Raw genomic sequence first — 22,408 nt, 5'->3', positions numbered from 1 at the left:
GGGGGGGGGGGAGAATTATTTTAGTTTCTAATCACAGTCCAAAGAATATTTTCTACTTTGTGATAGTTCACAGCAAGTCAAATTTCAGTTTTTAACTATGTAGCAGTAATTGTATACATCTCACCATAGTAATTTTCCTCCATTTTTGTCAGCTGAAAATCTCCCAGGTCACAAGTACCCATCAATCTAGGGATATTGGGCAATTCTAAACCAACACAGAACAGCACTGCCCTTCCTGGCCTTTCAATTCCACCTTACTGAGATACATTTTTGACATCCAAAGATTTTGCACAGAAACCTAGGAAGCACCACAGGCATTACAGAGACATTTGTGTCAGCCACTTTGCCTACTGGTGAAAACGTCATTTTAAATGATCTGCAGCTCTCTGCTCACTTCTCCCACAGTACAGCACTACTTGAAATAACCAGGAATTCTGCCAAGTGATGACAGGCACTTTTGTTTCTTCATTTACACACAAGGGTGCTGGCAAGCACTCAGAGGTAGTCCCAACACATCAGCTTTAGTAACTTCCTACTAAATTTAACCACATTTAGAAGTCCACAATCACCCAAAGATACAGAATATAAACAAAACACACCAAGGTAATTCTATGTTGTCCACTTACTTTCTCTCTCTTAGCCTCTTCATCCTTCCTTTGAGTCTGCTGGAGGAGACCAGTCAGTTCTGCTCCTTCACTATGCCTGCAAAGAGCAATTGCACTCCCAGGTGCCCTCAGGAAGCAGAGCGAGCTCCAGGTGAAACCTATTGGCAATTTCTGGGAGAGGAAAGCCTGGCTAAAAGCTCATTGCATGCTACTAGATGACTTGCAGGAGTCTTTCATCCACTTCTCTGTTCATGCCAGGATCCTTAGCTTCCAAACTTTGGCAAGCAGAGTTTCTTCATGCTGGACTAGTCACTGGGCCAGGATTCCAAGTTTAAGTCACCACTGATAGTAATTTTTTTTTTACCTCACTTCAAAATAGGACAATAAGTACTGAGCAGAAAAGAAAGATTGACTGGAAAGATGTGGGCAAGTATGAGAGGGGAGTTTAACTGCAGCATGCATGGAATAGTTAATAGCAAGGCCACTCATAAATGGCTGCTGGTTTTCTCCAGAAACATGAATGGGGCATTGTATTACAAAAAGCAAGTCTGGCATTTTAATTCAATATTTTATTACAGACACACAAAAAAGTAATACAAAAGTCAGCTTTCACAGCTGAGATTACTATAATGCTCTATTTTTTTTTATTAAAAAGGTTACAAATTTAAAAAATCACACATAAAGAAACTGAGCTATTCTATGCATTCATTCTCATTAATCATGATTCTCTCTGGTGATTGAAATAAGAGACCAGATTCTTCTCAGTGCTACTCAGTGAAGAGGCAACGTGCACTAATTGAAATATAAGGAACTATTCTGCTTAAACATAAGAGGGAAAAAAAACCCCTATTTTTCTTCTTTACTATGCAAGTAATCACATACTAAGCAGGTTGTGTAGAGAAACTGTGGAGTCTTCATCCTTGGAGATATTCAAACCCACGTCAGTCCTGGGCAGCCTGCTTGGATGACAGGGTTCTGAGCAGGGCAGGCTGTTGTGCTAGATGACCTTCAGCAGTCCCTTCCAACCTCTGCAGTTCTGTAGTTCTGTGATGCCATATCTAAGTCAAACCTTATCAAATCTAGATAACTGTGCTACTTCAACAGAAGGCAAACCAAGAGAGTGAAAGAAAACAGAGCTGACAGGCTGAGTTTATTCACTCTGAAACTCACAAAGTAGGCAGGCATACATCAGACTGGATCCTTTTCCTCAGTCAGTGCCAGATTCTACAGGAGTTATCCTTGCTCCCTAGTAATAAACACACGTTGTGAAGGATCATTTAGGTGCTCAGTCTATCCATTTCTGTTAATACCTACATCAACAACGTACCCAGAAAACACATATATTTTTTCTCAACAACTAGCAAAAGACAGCAGAATCTAGGGCCATACTTTCAGCTGAGATCATCCTGCATCCCATGACTGAAATGAAGGAAACCTGATCAGAGTTCAGTACCAAATACACAAAAGGCATGCTCCTTTGCCTTGTGTTCATCCACACCTCCCTCACAGCAATGCATTGTGAGAAAATGGCTTTGTCACTGCTCTGGTGCTGGTATGTGCCCACTGGAGAGATGGGAGGTCATGCCCATACCTTTGCATAAATTCTTTCATGGCCATATTGTCTTAAATCTCAGTTCTAAAGTGAAATTCTAGATTTTCTTGACCATATTGTAAGTCACTACTCGTACCTGCATTTGGCCCCAGAAAGTTTTCAGATAGTTTTTGTTTTGCCATAGCAAGATTTCATATGTCTCTCAAAAAAAACAAAAGAAAAATAGAATGTATTAGTTACCTGTAATGATAGTATCACCTTTGTAGTTAAAAGCACAGGAGAAGATCTCATCAGTATGACCCTCTAATATCTGAAGGCAGTGTCCAGTAGCAGCATCCCAGAGCCGAGCTGTTTTATCAGAACTGGCTGTTAGTATGCAATTGCCTTTAGGGTTGAAACACACCTTTAAAAAATACAGAAATGAATTATGCATATGAGTTATATATTGTACTCAGCAAGTCTTAGAGAAAGAAGCATATAAAAGTGATTGAAAGATGTAAATAGAAAGCAGCAACTCTTGCATTCAGTTTTTTAGCTGAAATCAAGGGTAGTAGTCCACTAGAGTCATGCCAACAAATTTTGTGGCTGAACACTTTGTGTATTTACAAAGGCCTTATATACTATGACCTTACTGCAGGATCACAGCTTCCAAATAGCAGTTTTATTTAAATGTCAACATTATTCCAATGTAAAATTTATATATATTTTATAGACTTCTACCTTAAATAACATACATCTCTGTAGTATTAGAATCGGCACTGGAAACTATTTTATAGTAAGTCTTCGTATTTGTTAAACATTCACTGCCATTACTGTATGGATTTCCAGATAATCAGGTACCTTTCTTGAGCACTAACTGGACAACACCAGTTTATTATATAATTCAGAACCACTTAATCAGTGAGGGAAAAATGTCTGCTCCCCAGAAATCCAATTTCCAAGTAGTAACACTCCTAAGTGGTCACATCTCCGTAGAATATCTACAGAAATACATGGCCTTTTCCACGTGCTCACAGAGGAGCAGATTCTCTCCTCCAGCACTGAAATGATGCCAGTACTAAGGCCCTGATGGAAGCTGTCTCTGACCCATCCTCTCAGTAGCAGGGGTTCAGACTGTCCTCAGTGGTTCTACACTCAGTGTGAGATATTGCAGTGACTTTAGTAACGGAGGAACGATGATCCTTCTGAACTTCCTATTCTCTCAGCAAAATTATTTATATACTAATCATTAGAATGAAAGCATTTAAATTTTGTTCATTAAGAACCATCCTAGATTCGAAATATTAATATTTCAACATCAAAATACATCAAAAAGAGCAGCACAAACAAAGCACACTAGCTTGGAAGCTAAGGAGATTATCTATTTGAAAGAATAATGAAAAGGTGAAAGCAATAAATAACAAAGTTTGAGAAATACATACAATGTTGGAAGCAACTAAATGTATTTGGAACAGAGCCTTGGTGTTCAAAACTGAGCCAGCAAAGCACATGAGCACACTTCTTATGACCAAGTGATTCTTGAAACAGACTTTGTGTTTCCAAATCCCTTATGCATTTTTGAAAAGAAGATTCTCCATGCATTTTTCCCAGAAATATGTTTTTTCTGTTCCATTCCATAAATCAGGTGTGTAGAGAAATTACAAAGAGTACAGAGGAGCACATATAGTAGAATAAAGGAATAGGGGTAATGGTACAAGCCTTAGAGGCAACAGCCTTAAGATGCCAACAAGAAATTAAAAACCTGGTGCTTATTCTGTCAGAAAATGTGGGACTCCAAAGGCAGAATAACACAGGCAGGTCAGACAGGAGTTCTGTTAACAATGATCACACTGAAAGAAGACTTAGGAGAGCATCTCCCCCTTTGCTCCCCTGCTCTTTACCAAGTGTGTGTGCAGACCCAACTGGTAAGTGCTTCAGGAAAAGGAAAGAGCTAAGGAAAACCAGGCATTCCAATGGCAACAAAGCCAGGTGCCCAGCCCTTGGAGGAATGGACTTAAGTAGCTGCCACCATTCTAAGGAATCAAATGGTAATGACATGACAATACAGAGAGGTGGCTCTTGGAACCCAAAGGAGCAGCACACCCAGTAAGTATTGTCTTAGCCCAGAAGTGGGAAATTGGTAAACAATCATTGTCTGAGAGCTTTTAGCCAAAAGGAATGTTCTTTTAGTAAAGATAACTTCTTAGCCAGACATATCAATCTTAAATATTAAAGAATATGGTGATATAATGATTAACAGTATTCCTGCATCATGGAATAACTGCTGGATTGGATGTCACACAAAGTAAAGTTTAAAAAGATGCGAACCACACACAACTTACCTTTGAAATTTCATCTTCATGCCCTTCTAGCTTTGCAATGCACTGTTTTGTTCCTGCATTATAGACTCTTGCTGACCCTGTTGCAGTAGGAGCCATATGTGATTGTTATGCTTTACCACCCATTTCAAGTAAGAACATTTGAATAAGGTCAGAAGGAACTCATCCTCAGGTTTAATTTTGGAAGAAATAGAAGGCAAACTTCACAGAGTTTCCTCCAAGGGTAAAATATGCTAAAAACAATCTGTAATCTGAGTGGAAAATATTGCCTTCCTTTCCTAATCAGAAATGGATTCTTCTGGAAAATTCCTAACATATGAATACAAAGGTCCACATTGAACACAGCTTATTGAAGCCTGTTATTTCAGAATACATGTACAATATATTTATAAAGCTTTCATTATATTTCACTATTTAATAAGATATGGATTAAATATCAGGAAACTGTTTACATTGGCTTTTGTCTTAATATAGCAAGTACAGGAAAATAGATCCAAATAGTCCTCCCCATCCAGTCTGGTACCCTGTTTCTAGAATTGTGTATCTAAAACTAATACAGTATTGTCATTATGCAGTATAACATAAATAATTGAGAAGGTCAATATAGAAAACTATTTATTGTGATTCCTAGACAAATAATAAACATGCAAAACTTCTGCATACCAATAACAAAACAAAATTGCTTCTTTCACTACCTCTTTATTGTGTATTCTTTTTTTGTGCATTAGAAAAGCCTGCTAGTAAATCTATCAGTAAAATTCCAACTACATTTTTCATTAAAGCCTAAATCTGAGCCACCAAATCAACCCCCTGAAAAGCTATTTATGTACACATTTAAAATGTATTTCCAGCCACGAGTGAAATATTTCTTTCCAAGTTTGAAGTTAAAGGGGAAAGACATGTTGAGTGGATTGAAGTATGAAAATAAGAACTTCATCACTGGAGAAAACTTTTAAAGTTTAATGCCAAATTTCTCTAATGAAACAAACATTGCTCGATCGATAGTTTTGAATCAAGTCCTCCTCTTCATCAAGCTACATTCAAAGCAGAGCCAGAGGAGAGGACAGAGGTGTTTGATGCTGCAGCTCCCCAGCAGCGGCAGGCCCCTCACTCACCATCGGCAGAGGCTGTTGCAATGCGCTGCCCGGCGTAGTCAAAGCAGACATCCAGCACCTCCCTGCTGTGCCCCGCCAGCGTCGCGATGTGTGTCCCTGTCACAGCATTCCACAGCTGCACACACAAACAGGGGCACTGCATTGCTTCTTTGGACTAATTCACTTTAGAGATATCTAGCTGATTGATAAAGCAACTTGTAGAGGCCCTTTCTGATGTTTGACATGTAATAACATGAAAGGTGAATACAAATCAATAAGGAGTCACTCTTTAGTTAGTTTAATGAAGTTCTATACATTTTTTAGTTCAGTGTATTGACTAAACAAGACTTAACTAGACTTCATGAATCAGTAAGATTATAGGTTTTACATTTAGTTGTAAATTCTCTAATTCATTATATGCACTACTTTAAAATTATGCTCCTCAATTTAAAAAAGATACATTTTATATGTCAAGTAGCTGTATTCCCTACCTACTCAAACAGCTTACCATGCACGTTTTGTCCATTGATCCAGTGACAATGAGAGAACAGTCCCAGTTGAACTGGGCACTGCTAATCTCTCCTCGGTGGCCTATTAAAGTATGCAACAACCTATCAAAAGAAAATGTTAAATGATCATTTACATTTATAGTATGTATTTTTATATACACCTATAAATCCTAAGTTTAGAAAATTGTATAGTTGAGGTGTCAAGCCTTAATTAATTAAAGCAATTAAATGGAATGGTACAGCTCATTAAGAATTCTAGTACTACATCAATTCCATTTTCTATTTTTGGCAAAAAGAGGCAGTAAAGAATAAAATGGAAATTTCCTCCCTTCTCTTTGAAAAATATTTTAGTGAATGTATTTCCAGTGAAATTTGATGATCTTCAATACCAGCGACAGATTCCCTGTATTCATCTACATGCTAAGCAAATACAGCAAGTTTTTCCACATTACTCTCCCATTATCCTACTTCAATGAACTGTAAAAACAGTACATCTTTAAAACTCCATATAATCTAAATCTTTTATAAAATCCACTGAAGATCAAATGGAAGTTAATCAGGTACTTAATGTGAGCATGTTCCCAAATAACAGGCAAATGACAACCCAACTGAAATATGATTTCTAATCCTCATTAATCCTGAACATCTTGCTGCACAAGACTAGCAATACAAGTCCCATTAAATTCTTCAGCTTTATCTGAGTAGAGAGGTTACAATTAGCCAATACTGCTTCCTATTTAATGGCCTATAAAGCAACAAAGCCTAAAAAAGATTAATTGAGATATGCATCTATTAAAGGATTAGCAAATTGGGTTATTATCACAATGCTAGTATCACTGCATCATTAATAGAAGCAGACTGTAAATAACAGATAAACTAATGACTAGAAAAACAACTAAATTAGTTTAAGTGACTGAAATGTTTTTATTCATTGCACAAAATATACAAGAGTAGCTAAATTAATATATGTGCTAAATGAACAGTAAAGAAAATTTCCTGAGCATTTGAATTTGCTATTTGTTTATAATAACAAAAACTTGATTACATTCTTAGCATTTTACAGAATTACTCTTTTTACTTTCTAACACTCTGAGGTCTACACTGTTGTAATTGTGTAGATTTTTTTACAGTAAAGCAAAAAATCAACAAGCCAATAACAGAGGAAAACTTAATTTTATAAACTTATTATTTGGTCATCAAGACTGCTGCTACTGTAATACCCAACGCCCAAAATATCTAGTAATACCTACAAAGAAATTTTAATCTAAAAGCCGAAAGCTTAAACTTCCAATTTTCAAAAAGGCAGTGCGGCCTTCAAGCTTTGACATAAAAAATCTGATCAATAAACAGAATAAATAGCAATGTGGAGAGCATCTCACAAAAGGCGTTATCAGATACACAGAAAAAACACAGAAGACAGACTTATGAAGTGCCATTAAAAATCCCATTTAAGTTTTTTATTAAAAGCAATCAGCTTTAGTCATGGCAGTATTTCCTTAGCCTTCAGTTTCCAAGTGAAATTTGATCTATGGATACTCTAGTATTTGACTATAATTGCAAATGAGAAACTGCTTCTCTCTCACACGCTGGAGTCCAGCACCCCTCACCCAAGATACAGGACCAGGCTGCTGATTTGCCAAATGAAGCTTTGCAGACACCTTCAACTGAACTACAATGGGCTGTATCTGCCATGGAAATACAGACCTGGATTACAAAAGTGTGTTTCCTCCTTTACCCTTTTTTTCTTTTAAATCATAGCTATTTTATGAAGAGAATCTCAAACTTTGTTCAGATTTTCTGTCCCTACATCAATTTCCCTCAGGGCAGTTCAGGGCACCTACCCAGAATAAAACTCAGGAACACATGTGCTCAGCAGCGTCAGCCAGAAGAAACTGAAATTTGAAAAGCTGTACACCTCATGTGACTCACATGGTGAAAAACAAGTACACAAAACCTCACTTACAAGTTTTTTTCAGATCTACCTGAATCTGTCAACAGAAAATTATTATTTGCTCACAGTCTTTCTGACTGCAACTTTCCATTGTTTCTAAATGTATTCATGCCCAGATGGCTCATGCCATCTGACAGGCTGACTGCTGGCCTTGGAACAATTCTATTGCCTGCTAGCTAATCACCAGAGCTACCAGTGAGACTCTGCTCCTTCATATTGCTGGTATTGGCCCTGATGTGAAGTCCATATTGATTTCATAGAAAAAAAAATGCAACATGAAAATCCCCAGACTTTGATTTCACTGTAGGCTCAAACAATAAGATGGAAAAAGTATTTTTCACACAAAAACACTTGCAAGAACATCAGGCTGAAGGAAGTTGAATTCAAAGGTCGATTTGCTGAATGAGTGTTGATGTTGAATAAGCTCAAAGATTATAGGATCAAGACTTAAATGATACACTATGGGTACACTACTTATAAATCACACATTTAATCTCACTTTTATATATATTGTCTATTATCCCAGGATATCACTATACACACACTTTCCTTTTATATATAAATTTCAGGTATTCCCCTTGCTCTCAAAAAAGAAAAAAAAAAAAAAAGGCACAACCCCTTTAAACAAAATAGAATGGTTATCTTCATAAATTACTCTGTCAGTAATCAGGGTGATCATTTTATTATTTTACTTACACTGAGTTTCCCACTGAAAAAACAAATGAATTTCTTGTTCAGTATTATACAAGTTCATATTTACCTGTTGCACTATTATTTGTTGGCCTCCTAATCAAGAGATTTTGTTCTCTACAGTCAAAGGAGAACACATTCTAAATTCATATTGACAAAGGATGGTGAGAAGGAAAAATACACGCTCTATAGTTTTTAAAGATAACATAACCAGAATAATTTTCTATAACATAAAATCTACTTTCTACTTAAATGGTCTAGAAATCCTAGACACATTGCAAATCATGAGTTTCCATGTTGATAAAATGTATTTCTCTTTGGAGAATTCACCAGGAACATGCACAGGATCTGTCCATTCTTTCTATCTCTTTGGTACTCACAAGGCAGAAATTGAAAATAAAGAACACATCCAAAAGCATTTCATGAGCAGCATTCCTTTTCAAAAGAACAAAGGGAACAGGAGTAACAAATTACAAAATGAAAGAACATATACTCTAAATTAAATACAAGCTGAAATAAGCAAGCATGAAATAAGGTGTAGCTCAACATTTTCTATTTAATTTGTCCTGAAATCATGCAAAGTAAAATTATATTTATTAGTACTATAGTACCTGCCAGTGCCAACATCCCATACTCCTACTGTATGGTCAAAGGAGCCAGTGATGATCCTGTCTCCAGTGGTATTGAAAGACAGAGCAATAATTTCTGCTGAGTGTCCCTGAGAGAATTTTTGAAAAGGAGCATGAGAATATAAATTATTACTCTTCCGTTAATATAGTTTAATATGTAATCTTTTTTCAGCAGCATAATCCTTCCATAACTCATCACTATTTTATTTACTGTCTTGTCCAGTACACCACAATTTTGACAGAACGATCTACCTGACAGTGGAATAGTCAATATCCCAACAACTGCAAAAACTCAGGCACACCACTTAAGCAGGAAGCTTATTCACTACATATGACTTAGGATTTATGTGAGAGAAATGCACTGAAGCAGCAGAGACCAATCAGACCCTGGGGAATGCCAGCAAGCCATGCAGAGCAAAGAGAGATGACAATCTAGAGGTAACTGGATGGCTGTCCTCTGCCCGTGTTTACCTCCTCCATACAGAGGAGGTCACAACTGACAGTAGAGCAGTAGGTTTTAACGAGTGATGGAAGGGATTCTAATCTATAGCAGTAATGTCACTGCAATGAGAAACTGTCTTTTGATAAATAGGACTCATAAAATACCAAAGCTGTTCTCATTCCCTTCAAGTTTTCTTATTTTGTTTTATAACTGCAGTCACTATGGGATCACCTGGTAAAAGAAACTGCAAGGTTTTAAACAGTTGTAATGGTTACACTGTTATTTATCTCAGTTGGAAAACTAAGCAAGGAGCACCTCTGAAAACGTAAGGAATGCAAACATACATTTAAAGTGGCTACTTCTTCTCCTTTCTCTAGATCCCATAATTTGGCAGTGGTATCCATGCTTCCAGTTGCCAACAGTGTGCTCTGAGGATTAAATGATAAGCACACCTGTAGCGAGAAACATTGGAGAGAAAAAGTTTAAAGTAGTCCATTTATATATATTTTTGAATAAACTAAACAAGGGCTAGGATTACTATTTTTAAATAAGACAAAGACCTGATAATATTTTATGGCATACAGAAAACTTGTAGAATTCTTCCAACAGGTCTAGAACAGCAACAAATCCTTACCACATAATTCTGGATAAGTATTCAAACCAAGTGGACTCCTTGCCAGCACATGCTGTTTTTTTTTAATTTCAAAATTCTCTTTGAAATCCTCCAGTTACTATCCAGTCTGACAGTCCTCCCTAGCACTATCATTTGGTAGGTTTTCTCTGTTACTTGATAAGACTGGGGCAAAGATCATCCAAACAGTTCTGTGTACCCACAAACACACTCTGTGCACTCTTACTCTATCAGGTGTCATTATCGATGTCATTTGCCAAGGGCATTGCCACAGCATCATAGTTAAGAAAAAGCAAGAATAAAAGCTTAACAACTACTTTTTTCACATTAAAAATTTTCACATTAAAAAAAATTTTCATATTAACAAATTATGTATTCATCCTATCATTTTCTGTAATTATTCAGTGTGATTGCTCTGCAAATAAAGAATAGCAGGTGCCATGAAAAAAGTAAAACAGTAGCTCAGTTTTTTCATCCTGAATAACTATGGGCATGCCCTTGCCAGAAATGTATCAGATGCAATAATGGCCTTTCAGAAACAGGTCTGATTCAGAGAAACACATCATTTCCTACTGGCAATTACCTTCTTCTAATTACTTGTCAGCACAACTCCTAACACTCTGGGTCTAATCTAACCCCTAAGAAGTCATAAAAAATGGAGAGGCCTTTAAGCATTTACCTGACTGATTTTATGCCATAAAATCACTGCAGCCTTTCTCAATAAGCAAACATGTTCTCCATTGTAAGGGGTAAATCAGAGCATCCAGAGAATCAAAACCACACTGAAACAAACATCAAATTCCAATATAGTAAACCACAATTTTCTTGCTTTATTTAAGGCCTCTCAATCTACAGTTAAATTCAAATTGTTTTTTCAGAAACAATTTTCAGCAGTATTTCACTGAAAAGTGATTGTATAGGTATTTTTTAAAAAAAACCAAAAAAGCCATTCATTATCGAAATTCAGAGTGTTAATGTTTTTGCCCTGATCTTTCAAACTGAAATTTGTGTATCAAGGCACTTGCTGCTGCTGATAGGGGTCCTAGTGCATGGGAGAGGAAACCAAGCATTTTTAAGCCTAAACTGTTTTAATTTCATAGATCTTTGACATTTCAGCATCCCACATATTCCCAGTTAACACACTTTAAATTTCAGAAATTCGTTCCCCTACAGCTCCAACTGGTTCTGTACACGAAGTACAGATCTCTGTGAAATACAAGAACAGAAGCAATGATGTTCTTGTAATTTAGTTCTGCAAATATGACAGGCAATGCAAGATAGCTGGAAAAACATGTGATATATAATCCAAAAAGTATGTACAATAAACTTATAATTCAGGTTGCTATAGTATCTTTAAATGTTTTAGCAAACAAGGGAAGTCAGAACAAAGTAAAAATAACAATATAATTTCAAACTGTGTGTGAGGGTTTATTCTATCTCAAGAACTCAGACTATCCTCCCTTGCACTGCAGAAATGTTAACAAGACCTGGAAGTATGAATAGAAGTGCAACAATAACTGTGCCTTCCAGTGGGAGCTCACAGGGAGTCAGAACTCACAGTCATCAACGATGGTGTGAGGAAACATAAATAAGAAACATTCATCATAACTCACTATTTCTGCACTATGTCCTCTGAAGGTATGATAACATTTGCCTGTTTCTGTACTCCACAGTTTGCAGGTTTTATCAAAAGATCCAGTGGCAATCTTGTCACTAAATAGAAAAAAAAAAAAATCCTATAATTTTTATGTAGAAAAAACCTCTGACTCCAGAGACAGCAGAATCCAGAGAAACAACACTCAGCCTTGGAAGCTCCCATGCACTTTGGTGCTCGCTGCCACACTACAAGATCCTGCAACAGGATTTTACACACAAGTAACAGCAAGGCAAAAAATTAGCAGACACAGGGAGTTTCTAAAAGATCTACTGTGCCCATCTATAAGCAGAGGAGTGTTCATAAGTGATGACTGACCTACTTTAGGGATGATGTTGTGCTGTACTTACATATTTATTAGGAAGATATATCATTTCATCAGATAACATCTGTTGATTTACAATTATAAATGCAGTTCACCCAAATTTCCACTTTTATGTTACAATCTAGTTCTTGATCTTTGCACAGATTTTTGTCATTAGTTTCAGCAAGCTATATAAATGAACTTCATTAAATGCTTTTCTAAAGTAAAGAATATCAGAATATAAGACATTGACACAGCAGGATCTAAGTTTTCCTTTCACACAGAAGAAAGAGATGAAGTTTCAAATAGTGTAAGAACAAATCTTTTAACATCAATTTCCTGATGGTAATTGTGTATTGTTCAACTGATAAATAGGACATCCGATAGTAATGTGATTCAATAAAAAAATAATAATTAATTTATCTTACTTTACAGAAAAAATGTTTTTCTCACACACGACAGCTTCCTCAGGAAGCAAATTACAATGAAACTTCAGTAGCTAACATGTAATTCCCTTCACCTAACAGGTGGCAATTCCAACCTGGGGCAAATAATTGCTGAAGAAAACAAAAGGTGCAAAAATTAATATCTGACGTTCACACAGCAGCACCTTGTGGATTGTACAAAAATAACTCAAAACCTGTGACATTTCTAAATCATGTCCTAAACAATATCGAATTTGTAATGGCAAATGGAGAAGTCCACTTCTTTCTCCTTAACTGAAGCAACACAGATTGTCATAAGTACTTATATGTCACATCACATACAGGCAGAAGAGAATGATAAACATTCAGAATACAATCTGGTCATGTAGATATTACTGAAATAAACTGTGTTTCAATACATTCAACTAACTCATATTTTTTTCAAGACTGAATACCTAATTAAATTTTTGGTTAGAATTTCTAAATTTAATTCTAAAATATTATAATAGAAAACATGTTTGAATGGATCTCTTGTAAAATAATGACAGTGTCATCCTACAGTGATTAGCTACAGATGAACTCTACAAACTCAGAAGTTGAACTCTTTCAATTTAAAATAGTCTATTCTTTGTTAGAATATTTGTAAAATAACAGTATTAGCAATTATGAAGAATCTCAGAGGAAATTTATTTACCCATAGGGGTTATTGAAAGCTATTGCATAGACAACATTTCTGTGTCCCTCCAGTGAATGCAGCTCTTCTCCCGATGCTGTATCCCACAGTTTGCAGGTTCTATCATAGCTTCCAGTGATAAAGCTAAAGCAAAGAGAAATTCATTTCTGAATACAGCAAATATCCTACTGGTTCCAATGCACAGCCAAATTATTTATTTCCACAGATTTTAGTTAGCATTGTCTCAGATCCTAAATCTCCTCTTGCTTCCAAAAATACAGATTTATGACCAAAGAGGTTCCTTTTCTTCTTTCTTTTTAACATCTTATTAATAAAAACCCATTTTTTCTAATCTTTAGAGTATTTCAACTAGAAAGCATGCTCTGCTGCTTTTAAGACATGAAGGAAAAAATGATAAGACATATGTCCACAGTGAAATCAATTAACATGAAAGTAACACTACTACAGTGAAACTCCCAAATGAGTTTATGTCAAAGACTCATTTAGCTTTTAGCAATATTTAGTTTATTCCCAAAAAGGTACTTCTTTCTGTAATATGGTAATTGTCAATAGACTATGACTGTGGAAGAAAAAATTACATAAATTGAATCTCACCTGCTACTTTTTTGCATCTCCCATGGTCCACAGAGACCTGAAATATAATCCCCAATTATGTCTGAAGCTGCTTATAAGCAGCAGAACTGAATTCTTTCAGCAAGGTAAGAGCACTGAAGTTTCCTTACCATTTAATTTACAAGTACAAAACTTCAATTAATGATTAGGTACTTTGACTTTGAAAACAACTTACCGGGAACCAGATTTGTTAAATGCGACATTAGTCAGGGGCAATATGTGTGTTCTAAGCACCTGAAATAGAAACAGGGGCACTGAGAGGAAATACATTTGATGCTAAAAAATTAAACAAAATTGCTCAAAAATATTCAACAGATTAATTTTTTCTCTTCCTCCTGTTAGAGAAGAAAAAAAAATCCCACATTAATCATTAGGTTACCACTGAAGATGTTATATAGTATTGATTTCAATTTTATCCTTTATTTTAATGAACTGGGGTTTTTTTAACATGTTTGCATTTTCTTCACCTTCTCCAAGGTGAGAAATTGGTCTTCTCAAGACGAGCAAAACAACCCTAGACCAGAGCTGAATGGGCAAAACAAAAGAGGACACCAAAATGACTGCAAGATCACTGATGAAAGAAAGCCCAACTAATATTAACCCTTAGCCAGTGAACCAAGAAATCCAATTAAATTTGAGACTTTTAGGGTGTGGAATGCTTCCAGCTGGCACTTGACTTTGTTATACAAAAAAGAAATTAACAACAGCTTATAAGAAATATAAGCTACAGCTCTGTCTATGAGGTCATGACAAGTTGTGCAAAACCATAACAAAGATACTCAGCAAGACAAAATTCCAAGACAGAATTTCAACTTTAATTGCTTCAGATTGTGTAGGTTGTGGAGGGCACTGCTTTCTAACACTGTTTTCTAATCAGACACTACAAGATCATTCATGTGAATGAGCCCATAGCCATAGTAACACATACTAAGGTTTATTAAGCAAAGGTGAAAATAGTTTCAGATACTGCAATGGAAGTCACCATGCCATGATACTTTAAAAAGAACCAAAAAAAAAAAAAAAAAAAAATAATATGGTTGGTGTTTGGATAAACTGGCTGCTGTAAAACATGGCTTGCACTTGAATAATTTTCACCTATTAGAAGCTGCCCTCTCCTCAAGTCTAAACCATAATAAAATCACAAACTGGGAAATCACTGCAATTGCTGACAGTGAAGTAAAGGGATGTTAAAAATACCCCAGTGATTCCCTAGGTCTTTTCTGCAGAGTAACAATGAAGAAGAAACTGTTTATGAACAGTGAGATTTAATCACTGACATATTACCAGAACTTCAATTTTTTTTTTTGCTTATCTCAAATTTTCCAAGCTGCCTGTCTCCAAAAGGAAAATGAGAAAGGCTCATAGAGCTTCTACTCAGAAGAGTAGGGATTCATCAAAATGGAAATAACAATTGATAAGTGAAGGACTGAGAGGGAGAGAAAAACAAAAAATGTTTTTATGTTGCAGAAACAGCAATTTCTGCTCTCTAGAGACAGCAACACAAGCTGTACTTTCAGTTACAAAGTGGGAATGGGCAATCAATATGTGGAAATGACAAAAATATTTCATTTTTTTTTAAAGCCACAATATCCATCTGCATATGAGAATCAATAATTATGAAAATTTATGGAAATCTCACCCATAAGATTTTTAGGACTACATGCAGGCAGCTCTGAACAACCATAGTATTTTGAAATTATGAAAAAAGGGAGGAAAACGAGATGGGTTTTTATGTAATTTCAGATTATGAGACTAATTCTGTTTTTCCAAAGCCCAGTGCTGCAGTTGCTTTATTCACAGAACTCTGAGCCAGCAAGTATTGCCTGTGCAAATGATACAATAATCAAAACCTAAGGCAATGATAGAAAAAATATACCTCAATTCTGCAAAATCTGCTACAGCTGTATCTAATATAAAAATCTGCAAATTACTACAGCATCCCATGCCACAGAATAGCTTAAAATCTGAGAAATTGCTATAAAATCTCATTTCACTGCAGGGTGCCTAACACGCCACCATCACCACAATTACTGGAAATAAAAAAATATGATCTTATACACTTGTTTCAGATTATACTCCAGTGCAACAGGAATAAAAACCATTCATTTCCAAACAATGCACACATGGAACATTTTTTTTCAGGGAAAACAAATCTCACTCCCACCAATCTCTTATATTTTATTAGTATCAGAAAGACCTGGTGGTCATATTTCATTTAGAAACCCTAAAACATCAAACTAGTTCTTGTTACACACTTCTAACCACTCTTGAGTGAAGGAAATAATCCAGCACTGATTGGATTTGCCTGCTTCTATTGTTTCCAAACAGAGAAGCTCAGACACAGCACTACACCCAACAATGAACAAATACATTATTTACACTCAAGTTTGAACAAGCACTTGAAGATTTGTCAGTCTCTGTGATGTACAAACAACTTCTAAAGCTTTTGAAAAGCAAGGCATTATCTCAGTTGAAAGCATAACTTGGAAGAGAAACTTCTAAAATTTAAGATGCCTTGCTACTTAGCTCTGTTTTCAAGGTTAAATACACATTTCTTTGCAGAATTCACCCAGATGAGTATTGCTGGTCAAAAGAACCAAAGTTATACCTTGGAACATGTAAGGGGTTTTACAGCTGAACAAACCAACACAAAACTTATTTTTCTCTTCTAATGTAAGGTAACAATAAATGCCACAGCGCTGTTAACATTGTTAACAGCTACACATTGCCATCTGCTGACACAATAAAGATACAACGTTTAACTATGTCAGATTGTAGCATGCAGTATCTCGAAGAAAGGTTCATTTGCACAACTAAATACAATTAAACCTATTCTCTTCTGACATACTCGATCTTGGATTTGAAGCTCTGCAAGGTCTCTGTAATAATTGCTCTTAAAAATCTATTTGTTTGAAAAAATATTTCAAGTGCGGTATGTAAGGTGAATATCAAGTCATCAATAGTCAAAGATAATAGTAATGACAGAAAGTAATGAAAACCAGGATTTGTAATGACAACTGCATGTAGCATAAAACCCCATAAAATAATAGCATAAATCCCACCATTTTCACAAAATGAAGAACAAGTAGACACATGTATAAAAATATTTTGGTCCTTTCCCAACAGTTAATTTACATGGGGTCAATTTACAGGTTTTGTTTAAATGTAATTATGGGTGTTGTTGGCCCACAAACTCTTACTCAACAAATAAAAGATTGATTTCTCTCCATCCAAAACACACCCTAGTGCATAAGCCTGGGTAAACAGTATCTAGAATCAATTATAGCTCTCAGCTTTATTGGGGGAATTCCTGGCAGAAAAGCCAGGCCAGACTCAGTTGCTCTGAAAGTGCAGAGAGGATTGAAAAGTGCCAAGGAATCAGTCATACAGCACAATAAACAGCAGGAAAAATATACTCACAGTATCAACACTTAAACCCCCCCAAATTCCCAAAATTATTTTAAAGATGCCTCTGACCTTAAAAAGAGAGAATTTGTGATTCTGTTTTTCCCCTAGCTTCTCCTGCAATCTTTGTACTAGACATATGACATGTTCCAAGCAGGAAGCTGTGATGAGAGGTTCTCTTTTTTGGATTTCTTCTACTAAGGCTGTAACATCTGTGCTAATTATGAGAAAAGAATGAAAACAAACTCAATAAATACCCTCAACCCACCACAGTCCATCCTGTGGAAATAATTATGAATTTAAACCCAAGAACATTATTTACTTGCAGAGAAACTGAAGTAAGCAAATAAATATTATGCATTTATCTCATTCTGTAAAGGCCTAAAGAAATAAGAATAAATCTTTCTTGGTTTTTATATTTCCTTCCCTCTCTTACTGAAGTTGTACAGTAAAATTCAACTTTTAAAAATTGTAGCTTGGCAAGAAATTTATCTTTTCAAATTATTTCCATGGATGATTAGGCATGGGAGATGTGAGTCAAAAACTGTCAGTTTAAATATCTGAATTAAACTGGGATTTCATAAATTCCAAACAAATTGTCCATGAAGTAGTAACAAGATAAATTATGTGTGCAAAGGCTTAAATTTATCTCTGTCTGTAGCTTCAGAAATCTCTGGCTGTTTCTACAACTCTTAGTTTTGACAGTAACTACCACGTGGTCCAGTGTACTTGCTGTCCCTGGAGCCCCCAGCAAGGGGGCCAGAGCTAGTCTGTGGAACTGGATCTTCTTCCCATTTCACCAGATAACTACTTATTTCTGGCTTTCTGTGAGAAACTAAAGGTTGACAATATCCAGCAGTCAAATCACAATACACTCTTAAAATCAGCTTAGCAAGAAAGCCAAGCATTTCTGTTAGAATGGGAATTATTCAATTCTAAAGGGATTTTCTGCATCAGTCTTCTAAATGGGAGCCACTACATCATAAAAGAGTATCCTCTCAGTGTTTATACTCCTGTTCAGTAAAACCAGTCAACTTATTTCTTTCACAAAAAGACTTGATAGGTTTTACCCACAGCATGATACTGGACAGTCATAAGTAGACAAAACTTAAAAATTTTTAAATTGTGATTTTTCATCCTGCATATCCAGCTTACACTGTCTACTGACTTGGGCTTACATGCAAGGACTCTTCCATATCAATGCTGGTATGGAAGAATTTTACTTCATGTCTTTCTGCCTAATAAACTCCATGGATTTTGGTAACTTTATCTAATGGTGGCACTTTGTTATTTTTCTGAAACCCCTCCTACTAGAGCTGGCTGAGTAGAGCACATAGGTTCTACATAATAGCTGATCTTAACTATGTCTAATACAGTCAAATAGAGTTTTACATGAACATGCTATAAAAACACAGAGAGTGCTGTTATCTGAAGTAATATCATACTTACTCAGGTCTAAGATCAAGCAGATCTATTGATTTGGTCTTTGACTCAACACCTTCTACATACTCCAAAATAATTCCTTAAAAAACAAGTGATAAACAGGTCATAATTAGACTTCTGGAGTTTTATAACATGCACTGTAGACAGCAACACTTCCACTTTCTTAGCTCCACTGACTTCAGGAGACGCAATTCCAGCTCTTGGAGCTGGAAGGAGGTTAGCTGTTATTGCTGAGAGTAGGCATGGTGATGAACAACTCTCATATGCTTATATGAAAAATTATATTAAACAATATTATTTCTGAGCTATTTTCTATTCTAGAAATGAACAAGCTCTTTTTTCCAACAACTTTTTGTATCATTTCATCAGTATTAATTTCAAAGAAGCTGTCCTGAAGATACTTGCTGTAGTTTGGTGTTCCAAGAAGCCTGGAAAACATGTTTTACAAAAAGCATTATATTTATTCTAGTGTTTGCAAAGGCTTGAGCGCAGTAATGTATCAAAAATCATAAAATGCTTTACATTTCCAGTTTTGCTCTGGCACCTCTGCAAATTCCACTGAACTGGAGTATTTAAATGCTTAACCACATGGCTTCCTGTTTTGAAACAGCTGATAAAATGCTCAGCTGCTCCTTGACTTTCTGTGGGAAAAGATAATTTCGATGAACTTCTGTGTCATTCCTCAAATTTTACAAAGTTCATAGGAAAAGACACACTTCTGTGACTACACTATTATGAGTCTCTTCCATTTCTTTATGTGTTGGTGCTGCAATAAGTAAATCATCCATGCAATGTATGATTATTGCATCTGGATGTTTGAGCAGGAGACAAAGCCCATGCCACAAACCATTGGCAGATAGTTGGCGAGTTTTTGAATTTGAAAGGAAGATCCTTTTTTCCAATACACTCCCTGAGCCGGCCATCCAGCTTGTTTCACTTCTGAAATTTCACTGAATCACCTGAGTACAGCATATTGGTATATGATATGGTATGGTGCTGGCAGGACTGCTTTTCAAAGCATGGCTCCACTCAGAACATTCATAAATGAAGGACAAAAACTAGGAATTAGTATCAGCTAGGCTGGAAAAGGCCCCTGAGATCATAAAGTCCAACCCAGGACTGAACACCACTTTGTCAACCAAACCCTGGCACTGAATGCCAGTCCTTTAAACACCTCGGTGATGGTGACTCCACCACTTCCCTTTCCAATGTCTGATCACTGTTTCTGTGAAGAATTTCTTCCTAATATCCAGTTGAAACCTCCCCTGGCACAGATAAGGCTATGCCCTCTCATCCTCTCACTGCCTGCCTGGCAGAAGAGACCGATCCTCACCTGGCTCCAACCACCTTCTATGTAGCAGCAGAGTGGCAACTTTTTCTGCTAAACAGCCATTTAAAAACACAAACACTTTTTTTTTTTCTGTTCCACCTACAGTCACCGTTGACTCTTTAAATCCCTTACTGTGATGCGAGTTAAGACTGCCTTGACTTTGCAGTAAGTCACTAATTACAGCCTCTCAGCCAGGTACGGGGACAAACGGCGGCACCTCCGGCCCGGCCGGCTGCAGGTGCGCCACGGCGCCGCCCGGCCGTGAGGGGACCCGCCGTGACGGGCGGCCCGCACACCCCGCAGGGCCCCGCCGCACGCCCCACACCCGCGGCCCCCGCCCCGGCACGGCCGCCGGCAGCACCCGGAGCCCCCGGCCCCGCTCCGCACCCGGCGGGAAGTAGCGCAGCAGCAGCCGCCTCAGCGCCACCGCGGCCATCGCTGCCACCGCCGCGCCGGCCCCGCGCGTCCGCCCGCAGCCATGGCAACGGCCCGGGGCGCATGCGCGGCTGCGGCGCGGGGCTGAGGGCGCCGGGTCCGCCATGGCGGGTGCTGGGAGTGTCGCTGTGGCTGCGCAGCCGAGCCGGCCCCGGGGTCAGTGCCATCGCCCCGGGGTCAGTGCCACCGCCCCGGGGTCAGTGCTGTCGCCCCGGGGTCAGTGCTATCGCCCCGGGGTCACCGCTATCGCCCCGGGGTCAGTGCTATCGCCCCGGGGTCAGTGCCACCGCCCCGGGGTCAGTGCCGCCGCCACCGTTCTTACCTGCGAGCGCTTCTGGACTGCGCCACTGAGAGGAAAGGAGCAGATCTAGAAAGGAGCGCTCTAAAAAATTGATATAAAATTCGGAGTGACAAAGAGCCCCTAGTAATGGCGTAGCAAATGTGTGAAAGCTTTTTGGAAAGTGAATAGTTGCCTACTGAGGAAAGAGGGCAAAGATTAATTAAATTAAAAAAGAAAAAAAACTAATCAGTTTAGTTTTTTTTTTTTAAGAGATACTGAGGATTGAAGCACAACTATGAAAATACACTTTAGAATCACAGAATCATTAAGGCTTGGAAAAGGCCTTATGATAGACACCAACCATTAGCCTAGCACACCATGTTCACCACTGAACCATGTCCCCAAGGGCCGCAGGCCTTTAGAACAATGGTGATTCCACCAATTCCCTGAGCGTTCTTGATATCCAATCTAAACCATCCCCTGGCACAACCTGAGGCCATTTCCTCTCCTCCTGTCGCTTGTTACCCAGGAGAAGAGAGTGACCCTGCCTCGCTACAGCCTCCTTTCAGGGAGCTGGGGAAGTGATAGTGTCCCCCCAGTGTCCTTCTCCCCAGCTAAACACCCCCAGCTCCCTCAGCTGCTCCTCACAGGCTTGTGCTCCAGACCCTGCATCAGTTTCATGCCTTGCTTTGGATATGCATTTCATCAAAAAGAGGAGAAAAGATGTCATTTAAAAGAGATAACCAGCATGCAATCATGAGAAGATAATGCATTAATGGCATGAAAAATTTGAGTCAAGCTTCATACTGAAATGGCTACAGAGATCATTAGGGAGAAGCAGTAAACACATTCTCTTTTGGCCGATCTCATAGCCCACGTTGTTGACAATGAATCAACACAAGACAGTCCCACTCAGTGTTTAACAGTACGTGACTTTTCCAAAGACACTCATATGGCTCCCTACAGCTTCTCTTTGAAGATAGTCATTTGGTTTTTTGAAAGCCAGGAAATAAAATACAATGGCCAATTCCAGACTTACTTCAGGACATGGCTGGGGGACAAAGTGGTCTCTGAGTTTTTCATTCCCATTTGTTTGTTTTAAGTCTTTTGTCTTGTTTGTATGTGGAAAGTCTTGAGGCAGATAAGAAATACTTTTATTGAAAACAATCCAAACATCTTTCCAACGGAATTTACTTACTTGGACCAACCCTGTTCAAAAATAACTTTTTGAACAACCCCAAATCTTAGTGGTCCCCAATTTCTTACCAACTTTCTGTATTTGTTTAGTATAATATTTATTCACCCAAATTACAAATTCAGAACATAAATCCTTTTCTGTTATTTTAACTGAAATGACATGAACAAACTATCACGGCAAGGACACTGCTTTTTGCCTTAAAAGATA

At 37.5% G+C, this 22,408-nt stretch overlaps 1 protein-coding gene across 1 annotated transcript; it reads right to left on the bottom strand.

Annotated features, from left to right (window-relative positions):
* Positions 1-1,154: 1,154 nt before the first annotated feature.
* On the bottom strand, positions 1,155-20,844 carry DAW1 (dynein assembly factor with WD repeats 1). The gene is made up of 13 exons (XM_002194831.6): positions 20,676-20,844; positions 18,965-19,037; positions 17,588-17,732; positions 14,286-14,344; positions 13,499-13,621; positions 12,035-12,134; positions 10,135-10,242; positions 9,331-9,437; positions 6,078-6,180; positions 5,591-5,705; positions 4,479-4,555; positions 2,398-2,560; positions 1,155-1,851 (listed from the first exon to the last, which is right to left on the bottom strand). The coding sequence occupies exons 1-13, from the start codon at positions 20,827-20,829 to the stop codon at positions 1,817-1,819; spliced, it is 1,362 nt and encodes a 453-aa protein (XP_002194867.5). The 5' UTR covers positions 20,830-20,844; the 3' UTR covers positions 1,155-1,816.
* Between the last annotated feature and the right edge of the window lie 1,564 nt (positions 20,845-22,408).

Source organism: Taeniopygia guttata, chromosome 9, assembly GCF_048771995.1.
Source record: "Taeniopygia guttata chromosome 9, bTaeGut7.mat, whole genome shotgun sequence".
NCBI lineage: Eukaryota > Metazoa > Chordata > Aves > Passeriformes > Estrildidae > Taeniopygia > Taeniopygia guttata.
Note: the sequence above shows the minus strand (reverse complement) of the source record. Positions and strands in the feature narration are given on the sequence as shown.

Coding starts and splice junctions, on each gene's coding strand:
- DAW1 (XM_002194831.6), bottom strand. CDS start 20,829: ATGGCGGACCCGGCGCCCTCAGCCCCGCGCCGCAGCCGCGCATGCGCC. Junction 14,345..17,587: donor ACAAATTCTCTCTTTTTAAG/GTCAGAGGCATC, acceptor TTTCTATTTCAG/GTGCTTAGAACACACATATT. Junction 10,243..12,034: donor GAGGACATAGTGCAGAAATA/GTGAGTTATGAT, acceptor TTCTCGCTACAG/GTGTGCTTATCATTTAATCC.